This window comes from Cheilinus undulatus, linkage group 2 (assembly GCF_018320785.1).
Source record: "Cheilinus undulatus linkage group 2, ASM1832078v1, whole genome shotgun sequence".
NCBI lineage: Eukaryota > Metazoa > Chordata > Actinopteri > Labriformes > Labridae > Cheilinus > Cheilinus undulatus.
The window spans coordinates 1,717,404-1,733,144 of record NC_054866.1 but is presented as its reverse complement, the minus strand read 5'-3'; the positions used below and the strand labels follow the sequence as shown (position 1 = coordinate 1,733,144).

The following is a 15,741-nucleotide window of genomic DNA, read 5'->3' as shown; positions in this document are numbered from 1 at the left end:
AGGCTGGGCTATAATGTAGTTATTGGTCTTTTTAGTCAGCTAAATAGCTAGCTCCATGAAGCTAGCAGTTACTGATAATTAGCAATGAGTGGAGAGGCTCCAGAATCTGGCTGCAGTGAATGTTTCTCAGCAGTTTCACATTTTTGATACCATTTTTGGGTTAATTTTGATGACTGAAACTATGAGTAGAAATGCTCTGATTAATTGTGATTGACCCCTGCCGTCAGTGTTTGGTGCAGTCCATCCAAACAGGATCAGCAAAAGTTTATGTTCTCAAATTTAACGACATTTCTAAAGGAAAACATAAGAGTGCTGCATGGCTGCGGTGATGTAAATACACAGTGGATTTTTAGTTCTAAAGCTCACACAAATGCAGTGTTGTGCTCTTGGCGTTCTACAGGTGTTTGCTTCATGTGTCCTATACAGACTGTTAACCAGAGCAGATAATAGACAGCAGAAAGCCTTTTTTCTTTTCTCTCTATATATACATGAACCTTTTTTCCATCTCTAGCAGCTGTCTATGACTAATAAGCTAATAAGTCATGTAATTCAGCTGCGTGTATCTACAGCTGATCAGACAGAGAAGCAGAGAGAAAGTTAAGATCTCCTCCTGTTAGTGTAGAAATGTTAGATATGAACCTCTCCTGTTACTGTGAACTGAAGACAATAGCCTATGTGTGTCAAAACTTTGTTACAATCTCTTACCCAGCCTCTATTATTTTTTCCAGTCATTAAAAGGAGCAGGAAAGGCTGCATGGACTGTAAAAAAACAACAACAACTACCTTTATACTCATCATCATTCATAATTCATTCATTCATTATCATTTTCCTGTTTGTTTGATTCATTAGGTGGGCCACACACCACGGGATTTTAAGCTGGATTTAAGGCCTGATTTGCCTCCCTTTGAGACCTTGGGGATGACCCTGCATCCAACAGAATTCCCACAACAACCAATGAGAGTGGGCAGACCGGGTAGCGTCACCAGCCAGGTGTATCGTAGATGTACTTTCATGGCATACAAACATAAACACAACTGCTCTTTCCTTCCAGCCAGGATTTCGTCCTGATTCTTTCCCTTGTTCTATGTCTTTGCTCCAGCTGTAACACACTTCTGGACAGCTTACTGTGGAGGGACCAAGGTTGTTTTAGTGAACTAAAACTAACTAAATAGCTAAAACTAAAATTCAAAAATCATTTTAGTTGACTGAAACTAAATTAAAACTAAGCTTTACCAAAAAACAAAAACTAACTAAAACTGTATAGTGCAGTTACAAAACTAACTAAAATGAAATAAAAATGGAGACAATATATCCTTAGTTTTAGTCTTTGACACAACCAGACTGACTGGCTCCGACACCCAATTCTGGGGAGTGTAAAACGACCTGATCTGATTGGTTAAGACTTCACATAGTGGTAGTTTTATGTCTGGAGTTGTATTCAAACATCATCATTATATAAATAAATGATAAATGAAGCGTAGCCTTTTTTAATGTTTTAAAAATGTATGACACTCACTCAGCCCCAACATCTATCCATAAAAAAACTAAAACTAACACTTAAACTAATAAAAACTAAACTAAAACAAAGCATTTTGTGCAAAATAGAAACTAAACTAAATTTAGAAACCAGCAGTCAAAACTGATAAATACTAAACTGAAATCAAACACACACCCATTTTTGTTTATCTTCTGCAGTCACGTGATCACACCAGGTCGTTGGTCGGCAGGTGTGTGTTTTCAGTGGGCTGATGGTACGGCTGAGTCGTCTTGTGTGTGCGTTCAGAGCATTATAAGATGAAAAATCTTCTGTCCTCATGTCCTATTTTCTTCTGGCTTCTTTTTCTCAGTAGTTCGTTTACTCTGGTGAGGTAGTCTTATTTCAGGTGGTGGCTGGTCCAATGGCCCAATGAGGCTCACTCTTCTTTTGGTCCTCTGAGCCTACAGCTCCTTTCCTTTCATTGATTTTATTTATTCACTGATTGCATTTATTAATTTAATCAAAGCTTGGATTTCATTTCAGATTTTCAGTTGTTTTTGTTTTGAGACCTCTTTTGGTCTCTTTGTGTTTGAGCCTTAATTGTTAATTTCTTTCTTTAACCCTTTAGAGATCCTAGGGACATTTTGTGCCACTCTGTTGTTTATTTAAAGCTATTTTGGCTGTGTTAAATGAATATAGCTCAGATTTGCCAGAGGATGGCTGTTAAAAGGACCCACAAGAGCTCTCTGTGCTCGACTTGGGCTTATACAATATAGAGTCCTAAATAGGGTTCACTTTTCTAAAACTAGGCTGTCTGAAATGTTCTCCGCAGTGGAGGAGAAGTGTGACAGATGCCATTTATCTCTATGCAACTGAAGTCGCATGTTCTACTGGTGTTAAAAGCTGGCAAAATTCTGGCAGAATCATTTTGGGACTTTGTCCAAAATGATAGGCATGAATATTAGAAACTCTCCTTTTATTGCAATATTTAGTACACCTCAGTAACACAGTCTATTTCACCTCTAATCACTGACTGTTTTAGCTTTTACATCACTGTTAGCAAACGAAAACTTCTACTACATTGGAAGTCTAGTTCAGTCCCATCTAAACTATATTGCCAAAAGTATTCCCTCACCTGCCTTGACTTGCATATGAACTTAAAGAGGGGGTATTATACTTTTCCGATTTTTAAAACATAAATATAAAGTCACAATGTTGGGTGTCCATACTTCACGTATGCAAATTTTCAAACCGCAAGATAAATGTATGTGGCAGAAATTTGGAGTTAAAGAGTAAACTGATGAAAACGATTTGTTGGGAATCTCTCTGAGATCTTCCCGAGACGAGATTTCGATGGAGCGAACTGATGAGGTCATCACAATAGGATCTCCTGACTGGTTCGTCCATGCTGCCGGCAAAGAGGAACAGACTGCCCCCACAAGATGAACAGAGATGAATAAATACACTGCTAAATGCGGCGAGGGATAAGTCCACCATTATCAAAGCCATTTAGTAACACAGTAATTAAACACTTACCAAACAGATACGTCCTGCTCTATCCTTCGCTGCTGCTGGTTTTCTTCCCCCTCTCTCACCAAACTATCCGGATCAGACTCCGGGTCTAACACGTACAGACATATATCAAAATTTGCCATATTTAACTCAGCCGGACCGGTTCATTCTAAGTTTACAAGTACATAAACATAGCCACATTGGAGGGGGCAGGCACAAAACATTGAGTCCTGCCCCCGGCCAGCCTCCAGAAAATCGGCCAATTGGAAGAAAGTAGGTCCATGGGGGGTTAAAGAGACAGCAGCGAAAACAAAACGTCTCAGACCGAGGTTAAAATAAGGGTTTTTCAGGACGCCAGTGTGAGAAACATGAGGAGTTTTTTGAGCTGTAAACCATGTGGAGCTACTACATGGGTATCAGAGAGATGGTGGAAAGGCATAATACCCCTTCCCACAAGGTTTAGGAGTGTGTTTATGGGAATTTTTGACCATTACTCCAGAGGCGCATTTGATGTTGGACCAGAAGGCCTGGCTCTCAGTCTCCGCTCTAATTCATCCCAAAGGTGTTCTATGGGGTTGAGGTGAGGACTCTGTGCAGACCAGTCAAGTTGATCCACACCAAACTCTCTCCTCCATGTCTTTATGGACCTTGCTTTGTGCACTGGTGCACAGTCATGTTGGAACAGGAAGGGGACATCCCCAAACTGTTCCCACAAAGTTGGGAGCATGGAATTGTCCAGAATCTCTTGGTATGCTGAAGCATTCAGAGTTCCTTTGACTGGAACTAAGGGGCCAAGCCCAGCTCCTGAAGAACAAACCCACACCATAATCCCCCCTCCACCAAACTTTACACTTGGCACAATGCAGTCAGACTAGTACCGTTCTCCTGGCAACCACCAAACCCAGACTGGTCCATCAGATTGCCAGATGGAGAAGCGCGATTGGTCACTCCAGAGAACACATCTCCACTGCTCTTAAGTCCAGTGGCGGTGTGCTTTACACCACTGCATCCCACGCTTTATATTGCACTTGGTGATGTATGGCTTGGATGCAGCTGCTCGGCCATGGAAACCTATTCATGAAGCTCTCTACCACTGTTCTTGAGCTAATCTGAGGGCCACATGAAGTTTGGAGGTCTGTAGCCATTGACTCTGCAGAAAGTTGGCGATCTCTGTGCACTATGACCTCAGCATCTGCTGACCCCACTCCATCATTTTACGTGGCCTACCACTTGGTGGCTGAGTTTCTGTCGTTCCCAGTGGCTTCCACTTTGTTATAATACCACTGACAGTTGACTGTGGAATATTTAGGAGCCAGGAAATTTCACCACTGGACTTGTTGCACAGGTGGCACCCTATCACAGTACCACGCTGGAATTCACTGAGCTCCTGAGAGCGAGCCATTCTTTCACTAATGTTTGTAGAAACAGTCCGCATGCCTAGGTGATGATTTTATACACCTGTGGACATGGAAATGTTTGGAACACCTGATTTACATTATTTGGATGGGTGAGTGAATACTTCTGGCAATATACAGAGACATTTTGGCAATACAGAGATATTTTTAGAAAAATGGAAACTGTACCTGACGTTTTTTAACTCCTTACAGACTTTACCACCAGATAATCCCTCTCTGATCCTTTATTCTCCTTTCCCTTAAATTGTTATGATTATTTTTATTTTATTTCTCCTTTTCATCCCAGTTATTTTCCTTAACGGAATCATCTTAGTATTTTTTGTGTAATATATTTATTTTTTTATTTTTATTTTTGTGTAGAAATGTGACTCCTCCATAGTTCATAGGAAGGTTGGGTGACTGACCTACCTTTAAATTCTCACCAGATCAACAATTAAGGAGTCCTAGAAACAAAATGCAGCAAAAATCTGCATGATGGCATCAGAAGCGATTAAGAAAAATACTAGAGACTTTAAAGTAATTAATGGGTTTACTCCGTATACATGTGTGTAGCCTGCACTAGAACAAGGCTTTTAGCTAATAAACAAGACACACTTAGCTGTCAAAATGAAGTTTGTCTCAGACTCCCATCTTCAATCAACACAATAGTACATTATGCACAAAATGAGCCACGTTGTGCCCTCTGTCATGCTCTCTTTGTGTTAGGTTGGTATTTGTTTTGTTTTGTTTTGTTTTTTAATAGATAAGCTAAATAAATTAATAAATGAATAAATAAACAGCTGTATGCGCTGGCACACTCCAACAAGAATTTGGCAAGCGCTGCGCATGCAGTTCTCTTTAAAATCTCACTCTTTTCTGGAAAGTTGGCAGCCCTGTTCAATGGAAAATCGCTGCTTAAAGGTGGGGAAAAGTGGCAAAAAAATGGTAAAAGGGTGAAAAAATGCAAATAGCAAAAAGTAGGATAAAAGAGGCAAAAAAAACTGGTGGCAAAAAATGGGATAGAAGTGGTAAAAATGGGCAAAAAGAGATGGCAAAAGTAGGCTTAAAGCAGTAAAAATGGATTTAAAGTGGCAAAAAAAAAAAAAGAAAAAAAGGCAAAAAAGCAAATAAGGGTAATGGAAATATACAGATAAAAAATAAAGGTTGAAAATTAAAGCCAATTGTATTTACGTGGGGATTCAAACTGATTAATGTGACATGTAATGGATAGTTCCTGAGGTCGTTCCTTCCTGTTATAAATGTTTTCTTGGGGAATAATATTTCAAATTAGGACATAAAAGAGCCACAAATATTTACAAAAGAGACACATGTGGCTCAAGAGCCACGCGTCGAGTGTCACCGCCCTAGACCGTTGTTGGGGCAGTACTCACACCCGAAGTTCTAGAATTCGGACATTTTAGATACGACCGTGAACGCATCATGGGACTGAGCCCACTTTGAAGCTGGCGCGCAGGGCCAAACTCCAATGGATTTAGCCTACACCACACCAACCGACCGACTGTGTGAATAGAGGAAAGAGTTGAGCAGACATTCGGCTTGATTTCGAACCAGACAGTGAGAATAAAAGCATTTATTTTGGATCGCTTCCGCTTGCGTTGCCTGTTCTCGGCTTACAGTCTAGCGCTAGTCCGGTAGGCACCAATGGGGAATAGTGATTGGAGTTGACAAGCTCTCCCCGCTACTGTATCTGTTCTTTGACTCTCCTCCCCCTCCTCTACCGCTCCACTACAACCAGGAAATCGGCGAGGTGTGCTACTTACACTGGTGTCTCCCCGTTTTCGGGCGTTCGTGTGGTTTTTGGCGGAAAATCGGTCCGTTTTGATTCAACGACTTTGACTTTTAAAGCAGGACATCAGCACAGAAGTTAGTCAAACTTGACTACGACGATACGATCTCTACTTTGGCCGAACAATGAGGTGAGTTAAGCAGCGCAAATCCCTTCATCTTCATTGTGTTTTCAGGCTACATTTTGTGTGTCGGCCTCGTCTCACAGAACGACTGATGAGTTGTGTCCCAGTAATGTTTGTTGGAGTTCTACGGAGCAGTTTAATCCCCGCCGCAGTTGTTTACAACTATTTTACGTGTGTACCGAAACAATCCCCAGCAGAACTTGGTTCTGTTTTGCCGATGATTCATTCACGGGTTTATACATGGTGGTCAACGAAGTTTTTGTGAAATTTCCTAGTAAAAAAACTTGATGTCTCCTGTGCCAGGAAGTAGGATATTTGCGTTTGCGAGGTCGTTGTTGAATCCAGGATCGACCCCTTCAAGTGTGACCTCCCGAGAAAATATTCTCGACTTGGGGTTGTTGAGCAGGTCAGACAACAAAAACACTAAATCTGCCCCCAAACAATCCATATGAACTCGCTTGTTTTGTTTCAAGCAGCCAGACATTGTTTTAATGTGCCTAAGCCAAACCCATTCGGCCTGTAATGCAAACATGAATAGTAATGAGAGTAACAATACTAATATAAAGCTAAAAATAATGAACCAAAGGTTGGTAGTTTGGGTCTGAAGTTAACGTTTCAAAGATGAAATGAAATCACTGACACTGCAGTCTCTTCAGCATGTTATTTTCTAAACAAAGGAGGTTCCTTTAACAGTACTTCAACTTGGCCACCCTGCAGCATGCTGGACAACAGGGTGGCCACCTTGCCAGATGCAGTGTATCTCATGGTATGTGACCCAAAACGCCATGTAAAGTCTACCTTTTCTATGATTTACTCCAACTGGGACTTGCACATTGAGCAAAATTACTTTGCCAAAAACTCATGCCCACAAATTCCACATCTTGTCATAGCCTGCACTGTTGGCAGTCTAGTTTTGAAGGATGGGGCTTTCCTGGACTGACTTTGTAGGTCTGTTTTACAATTTATTCTAATCATATATCCCTCTCAAAGCAACAGAATCAACTTGTTTTGCTACTGAGATGCTGGTTAAACTGTGTACCATGCAGTACAGCAGAGTACACTTATACAGTGATACAAGGGGTTAATTGCCTCTGTGGCTAGTTTTTATAATGTTAAACCTATTGCACTGTCCTTTCCAAAAACAAATCTCAGCCTTGGGTGTGGGTTGGCCCCAGGTTTGTTTCTGTTATTCACATATTTTAGCATGATAACACTGATAAGAACAGCAACCAGAAGAGCTGCGTCAGATCCCATAGTTACTACAATTCATTTAACTTGCCCAGTCAATGGAGGCATCAACATTGTGGAAAGTTCTAAGACACATAATAAAATCAAGGCAAGCCAGCAAAACAGAAGAGTGAAAAGAACTGGTGGTAAAGGCACATATCTATTTTCATTTTGACATACCTAAAATAAGCGGTTAAAAAGTGGGATGTACCTAGGTACACATCATTATGGCAACACACTATGCCACTGTGCATGGAATATGTTGAAAAGGATCATTTAACATTGTCTAAAATAATCCAGTTTCTTTCTGTAGAAATTCTTGGCATCACTCAAAATAACCTTAATGAGTGCAGAACTTTTTTCCTCAGTATCCTGGTTTTATATGTCCCTGTAAGTGGTGTGTCCCAGCATTATATTCAGTTTTTAATTCCTCTTTGATGACGACAGGCCCTATCTTATCTGGAAAACTGCTCCTGTTAGCCCTCCTTTTTAGTCTTTTACAGCCTTTATCACTTTGTATAGTAGGCAGAGACTGGAATGCAGCTCCACTCATGTTCATTGTCATATGTGCCCATGGTATGTGAGTGTTGACACAGTAATGCAGTCACTTGGTCAAAAGTACAATAATTTGACCCAGTTGACAAAGTGGTTCCATAAAGCATCCTAAATTTAGGATGGCTATGCAACAGTCAAGAGACAGATGTATCATTACTGATCTCCTCATGAACAAAGTAGAAGATGCTGGGCTGCTTACTGAAATTTAGTGAAGTTCCACAGTTCCACATATGTATGTAGTAATAGTTTTTTAATGTTATTTATTTTAATTTCACTGTTAATATTATTTCCCTTGTTTTCTTTCTGAATATTGTTTTTGGGACTATAGATGCCTCTCCAAAAACTAGAATAGCAATTAAAAGTTCCTTTTTTTCTGTAGTTCAAAATAAGAAACACACACAAAGTGCAATATCTCTAATTCTTTTTGTGTTAGTCTTGTTGATTACAGTTTACAGATCATGAAAACAAAATCAGTGCCTTAAGATAATAGAAAATGTCCAATATACTGCCTTAATTCAGTATGGCATGAAGGCAGTCGGCCCGTAGCACTGCAGAGGTGTTATAGAAGCTTACATGGCTTTGATGATGGCTGTCAGTTCATATGTATTGTAGGGTCTGGTATCCATCATCCTTCTCTGCACAAAACGCCCTATATTCAGTATTCAAGCTAACTGCTTTAAAAACACCTCAGCAGTGCCCCAGGCTGATTGCCTCTTTGACAGACTTCAGTAATGTAGTAATTTGTGCAAAAGAAGTCCCAACCAATTATTTTCAGAAGTTCAACATGTGTGTTCCTTTTTAGATGTTAAATTAAACCAATCGTAATATTCCGATACTTTTTAAAACTTTTGAGAGTAAGATTTTTTTAGAGCCCGACTGATATGGGATTTTTGGGGCCGGTGCCGATATTGTTGGCCAAAAAAAAGCCGATATCCAATATATCGGCCGATGTCCGATATATTGGCCGATAACCGATATATCAACCGATATATGAAATAAGAACACTGATATGATATATATTATATTTATATTGATATGTATAATAGTCTTTTATTACATAATAGTGGATATGTGAATTAACAGTTGCATTTATCATTGTTTATTTCAAAAAAATGCAACTTAGACAACTTTGAAATGCTGTATCATAGTCTTATATTAAAGGCAATTTCAAAAGTGGAAATCGCGAGAGGGGCTCGGGGGGGCGTGCCGGTTTCATCGCAAGGTCAATTATGACAATAGACCCAACTTGTCATGACAAGGTCATGTCCAAGTCCAGGCTGAAGCAGCATGTAGCTGGACAATGATACGGTGAAATTGCTGAGAAACACTGTACATGACAGGAGACTTCAGTCATGTGTGGCCTGATTAAATGACTGCTGATCATCTGGCACCTGAGCTTCAGCTGTCTTCTTGATATACCTGGTGGTGTTGACCCTTCCTGTGATATAGAGTCCTTTAATTGAATTTTATACAGACATGCAGTTCCTGTCAAGGTCTTGATGAGAGCAGGTGCAGAAGAGATGAATTTTATCATTTCCAGCTCCATTTGAACACATTTAAAATTTTATTGAGAAAGGACTGTGGATTCAAATTTTTATTGACCAAAGACAAGACAACACACACACACACATGCACGCTTCGTGCGCCAACACACACATACACCCCCCACACACACACACACACGTAGATGTGCGCTTAGCGCACCAACACACACAAGCGCACAGTCTCTCCCATTCACTCAAATGGGACATAGCAGTCTGAAGCAGATAATCAATGTTAGATTTGCAGTCTTAGACAAGTCCTTGCTGCCCTGGCGCTAGTCTAACTTTAAGAAACATTAGCTGTGGTTCAATACATAATTTCAAACCCCAAGAGTTCACTATTTGGTCATTTTCTGTGGTGTAACTGTAAACTGAACAGGCTTGCCATTATAGAATCTGCACAGAGGACTGTAGTGTCTTTGGAACTTCAGTGTGGAGGATCATAATATTTCCAACTTCAGAAATAACTGCTGTATTTCCTCGTCAGCACCACACAACAGAGTCTCTGCTCAGCTCCTAAGCCTACCCTTTTTACCTGTTGGGCTGTTGTGTTGATCCTCTAGAACTCATTACTTCAGATAGAGTTGTGCTCAGGATGTTAGTAAAGACGGTGTGAGGGAGAGCTGAGAAATAGATATCATTCGGCAGACAGACAAGATAAGGATAGAGAGATAGAGAGATGTTGTCCTTGCATTGTAAAAACACAACAAAATTACCTTTGGCAGTCTCCTCTGTAGCAGCAAACAGAATCATCCAAGCGGTGGTTAGAGATCCGCAGCCTCACGTCATCCATCCTGTTGGCGAGGGAGCAGGCACCCAGGAGAAAGATGCTCAGTATGACAGGTTTGTGTGGGGCAGCTCTTAGCCTAGCCTGCAGCCAAACTTGTTTGGCCCGCTTCCAATGCCATCTCTGCCTTATCCCCACCTGGCAGTAGGTGTCGTGCTGCTCCGCGTCCTCCTTTAAGTCTTGGAGCGCCCCGTTCTCCTGATAATCTCCATCAGGAAAGATGTAAACTCCGTGGACATGCTGTCAGTTCTGGTGTAAGTGTAGGGCATTGTTTTGCTGATAGTGATGGAGCGCCGTGCTGCTGCGTTCGTACATGCCACCCTATGCTACCTCAGCAGGTAGCATTCAGTAGTCTCCTGTTGATCAGGCAGTGTTCCAGTGTTACTGGCAGTTGTTGTTAGCTTTTAAGCTAGTCAGGAGTTGTAGTTGAGACTGAGGTCTTCTTTTTTACCATTTTTGGGTTTTTCTTGATGGAAATTTTCCGTTCTTTCTCTCAAAGATGTCCTGGACTAGGCCTGGGTGATATGGCCTAAAAATCATATCAGGGTATTTTTCTTGCCTTTGACGATACGGTATTATATCACGGTATTAATCACAAAATCACAAAATTAAAAAGAGATAATGCTTTTTAATCCAAACTCAAGTGTTATTAACCCCCTTCTCCCCTTAAAACAAGCCTTTGGTGGCATTCTCAATTTATCACCCAGTATAGGAACACAGAAAACATATTATATATTTTTTTTTAAGTCTCTCTAGGTTTACTTCTGTCTAACTGCACTCCCTGTTTCACATTTCATCTCTAACCTGATTCGATGTGTTAAGCTGCTAATGACTTGAACACATTTATTGTGGAGGCGTTCACAATAAAATCGTTTCAGAAAAATAACAGCCGCAGACTTTTATTTTGAAGAGCTTGACAGAAGTATTGTGTTTAGCATTGAGTTATCTTAGCTTTGGCTGCCGTTCAGAGAATACGGATAGTTTACAGCAGCTTTTCTGACCTCATTTAACATCACAGCCTGGATCTCTGACTCACTGTGGACTTAGAAAAGAAAGTCATAAGTTAAAATAGACTTTTAAACAGTTGTTTATGCCGTTGTAAGAGGAAGAGCTGCAGCGCTGGCCTCTGCAACCAGCCAAAGCAGCACTTAGCTTGTGTTACAGCCCAAGGGAAGGCTGACAGAGACAGCACGCTGACTTTGTTGCGGTACAGCCGTTAGATTTTGAGAGGAAAAAACAGGTGTTTTTGCTTGCTAACTCACACTGAGGCAGATACAATGACGTCATTAACAAGCGTTATCGTGATTGGTAGGTAGAGTCCAAATCTCTACCATAGGCAACATTTATATCATTTATAGCATCTACTGCCTATACCACGCACCCCTATCCTGGACCATCCATCTTCTTTATTTCCACAGTTTTCAACATATGTTGTCAACTTAATTGTGGAAAACACTACAAGTCCAAGATATAACTTTCTTCAGTCTTTCTTGCTGCCAACTGCTCTGGTGACAGCCAACATAAGAAACAGCAGAGCAACACAGTAGCAGGAAACAGAGGTGGCATACACTCGCTCCATCAGTGTCACCCAGGCCTCACTGTTGGTTGGCTGCTGGTTGTTTAATATCAAGCTAGCCAGATAGGAGGAGGTTATCAGGTGAGACTGTGTAGAGGAAAAACAAAGCCAGAGGAAGACACACCCTGCAGTCGAGCCAAAGTAGCACGCCTCTGAGTTGATTACTTTTATCAATCATCAGTGAAATAAAATGCAGATACTGTTAGTCAGCTAGATGCCACTTAAAGGCATTGATGATAATCAATGTATCCCTAGTGGGAACCAAAAAGACATAACGTAGCAGTTTTCAGTGATTTTTTTTTTCCTGGAAAACTAGATTTTGACATAAGGTCTAAGGTCTGCAGAAGCCATAAGTAGACATCCATCCATACCAGATATATGCATTTCAAAGACTCTTAGAAAATCAATGGCAAATAATTGAAGACTGCAAGAGATGTAAATGTGAGTGTGTCAGCATGATGCTCACACAAAATAGTATGAGGTAGCTTAAATGGTATAATAATAATAATAGATGGTAAATGGGCTTGAGCTTATATTGCACTTTTCTAGTCAGCTGACTACTCAAATCACCTTTACACCGCTGGTGACACCTACCCATGTACTTCTCACTCACACACTGATGGCAAAGGGGGCTATGGAGAGAGACCCTCAGTATTAATGCGTGTTAAGGTTAACACATTCATATGCATCCATACTAGGAATATACACTGCAGATGCTTTAAAAGAGATGACAGAAATCACACTAAAGATGTAAGGCCAATTTGGCAAATGAGAAATGTGCACATACACATCGTCACATAGAAGCTCATGTGTCATGGCCTGGCACCGTGCTGGCACTGTGCTGCTTGGTATGATCTTCTTCAAAGTTAAATAGTAAAGTCTGTTAAATGTGCATCGCTGGCTGTAATGTGACTTCAAACTTCCAATCATGACTCGCTGACTGGGTCTCTGTGACTAAGACCTGTCCTATCAGACAACAGTGCCTCAGACTCTAGAATTACTCATACAGTGTGTGCATACACACACTCAGTTGTAAAGGGCCCACTTATCTCTCTTTTGCCAATTGAACAAGTTTCTGTGCTTAGCCCAGAAGCCCTTTATGCCTAAAAGCAATGCTGAACGGGACCTATCCACTTTCTACAGACACTTTTCCATGAGCCTATTATTGATTATTTTTAGTCTTAGCTTGTGTCTGCTGTGACAGTGATCTTTGCATTTTTAACTTTCTCTCTACTGTTTGTCATATCCTCAGAGCAGTAGCATTGTTTCATTAAGCAGCACTTGCGTTTATGTATAGAAAATAGTCGTACTGGTGTTGCTTTGATAGCAGCATGGCCATTCTGTTCTGTAATGTACAATTTAACAAGCATGCTGGGAATGCTGATTTTTCATGACTGCACTTGTGGTCCAGTACATACAGCACCCGAATACTGGAATGCAAATTTTCCACAAACCTGTGGAAAATATTGGTGGCCACAACCTTTAAGTTCTGTATAATTGTCTTTCCACACAGTCTCTTCAGGCACCACACAGAATTTTAATTGGGTCGGATTCGCTCCATTGGAGCACTTCATCACATAAGGAGGCCTGAAAATGCCTTGTATAACATTTTTTAAACAAAAAATAAAAGTAGCTGACTCCCCATTGGTCTTACAAAATAGGTCATATGCCTCTAACCCTAGTTTATCATGCCGAGGGAGCTGAATTTTTGGAATGCTGTAGGGGTACCACTGAGCCTCACGTCCTGTCAAAACATCAGATTTTTTTTCTCCAAAGAGCTCATGTCTGCCAAGTTTGGTAAGTATATAAGCCCCTACTTCCTGTTTCATGTCAAACCACACATCTCTGCAACATGCAGACCTCTGAGCTTCACAAAGATAATCCCCCAAATCTCAGGACACAAAAGAAAAGATAATTAGTGAGGTACACTGTATTGCCAAAAGTATTCGCTCTCCCGCCTTGACTCGTATATGAACTTCAGTGACATCCCATTCTTAATCCATAGGGTTTAATCTGACGTGGGTCCATCCTTCGCAGCCATAACAGCTTCAACTCTTCTGGGAAGGCTTTCCACAAGGTTTAGGAGTGTGTTTATGGGAATTTTTGACCATTCTTCCAGAGGCGCATTTGTGAGGTCACACACTGATGTTGGATGAGAAGGCCTGGCTCTCAGTCTCCGCTCTAATTCATCCCAAAGGTGTTCTGTGGGGTTGAGGTCAGGACTCTGTGCAGGCCAGTCAAGTTGATCCTCACCAAACTCTCTCCTCCATGTCTTTATGGACCTTGCTTTGTGCACTGGTGCACAGTCATGTTGGAACAGGAAGGGGCCATCCCCAAACTGTTCCCACAAAGTTGGGAGCATGGAATTGTCCAGAGTCCGTCTGGTGGGGGAAACGGAGCGGAGCAATGCGGGACTGGGTAATACAGGTAGAGGGGCACAAGAAGTGATACAGACCGTGTCACATTCTGACCGTTTCACAGCGATTATGCCACACAACCACGCTGAATGTTTCAAAGTGTCCATGTAAATTAGGGCTGGGCAATTATGGCAAAAATCCAAATCACGATTAATTGAACTTTTTACATTGATTAGTGAATGATTATTCCATCCTCAACCTCTGACTGTGTTTGTTCTGTAAATATTTGTTTAATTTTAAAACAAACAACTGAAAGGAACAGGCACAGATTAACAATTTATTGTTATTTATTGAAACATTTGAAATCAAAACACTGAAATATAAATGTTTTTAGTAAAAAGTCAAATTTTTCCAAGAAAAGGGGAAAAAAATTGAAATAATTGACATGGCAGGTTTACGTTGGTTAGAGGCTCTAAATGTTGGTTTCGATTATTTTTTGATTAATTGCCCAGCTCTAATGTAAAGTCTTGAGAAGCGTGATCAGACAATGCTCATATCTGGTCCAGTTTAGTGGTAAACCCTGGTTCATCCTGGTAAACCCTGAGCCACTGTCTGTCCAGCTCATCTGTTGCGATGGGAAGTCTCTCGTTTTAGAGATGTGGATTATTACTGTGCATTTAAAAAGGACAAAAACTAGGGAAAAAAGGAGTGGGTATGGAAGTGAGATCTTGTTCATAAACGTGAGGCAGCTGTAGAATCTGCTTGTTCACAATCACTCAGTTAACCTGTAAGGTTTATTTGTTTAATAGCTAATCAGAGTTTTCATTTAAAGTGTTTTTAGGACACATTGAGGGGAAAAGCTGTTAAAGGGCAGCTAGCTTCTTAATTGAGTACAGGACTACACGAAGCCCCAGTCTCCTCTCAGTTGGCTAGCTGTGCACTGGAGCAGGAGGTGGAAATGACCTCTTAGTTGATCCCAGTCAAATGCAGCAGTGGGAGATAACTGGGGTTAAGTGAACACATCATCGTGTGGCTGTGGCAGCTCTGGATCGAGCGTAGTTGGCCGATGGCTCATTCTACCTACTGAGACACAGTCGCCCCTGGAGCTTTGAAGTACAGTTTTCCTGCGCCCTCACTGATTATTGCAAATAGCCAAAGCCATGCTCTTTGATTTTTTTATATAGCAGGTGAATTACTTCTTGTTACCAAGGCTTATTGTAGCTGTAAACATAATTTTGTTCAGATCAAGATGAATATCATTGAACAGATTCGTTGTACAAGGAGCCTTAAAAAAGGCTGCAATTTTTTAGAACAAAAATTCAAAATTGAGGGTTTCCTGTTGAGTTGGTGACATGGTCAAAGAAGCCTTTATATGGGTCTGGA

General features: G+C 40.9%; 1 protein-coding gene across 2 annotated transcripts in view; it reads left to right on the top strand.

Moving 5' to 3' along the window:
* The first annotated feature begins 5,862 nt into the window (after positions 1-5,862).
* Positions 5,863-15,741, top strand: part of LOC121518278 (vasodilator-stimulated phosphoprotein-like) — a 76,117-nt gene continuing 66,238 nt past the window's right edge. The window contains exon 1 of one of the 2 annotated variants that reach the window (XM_041800508.1): positions 5,863-6,321. In XM_041800508.1, coding sequence (XP_041656442.1) covers positions 6,317-6,321 — 5 coding nt within the window. In that variant the 5' untranslated portion in view covers positions 5,863-6,316. The remainder of the gene's footprint in view (positions 6,322-15,741) is intronic. The other variant, XM_041800502.1, reaches the window with a different exon arrangement.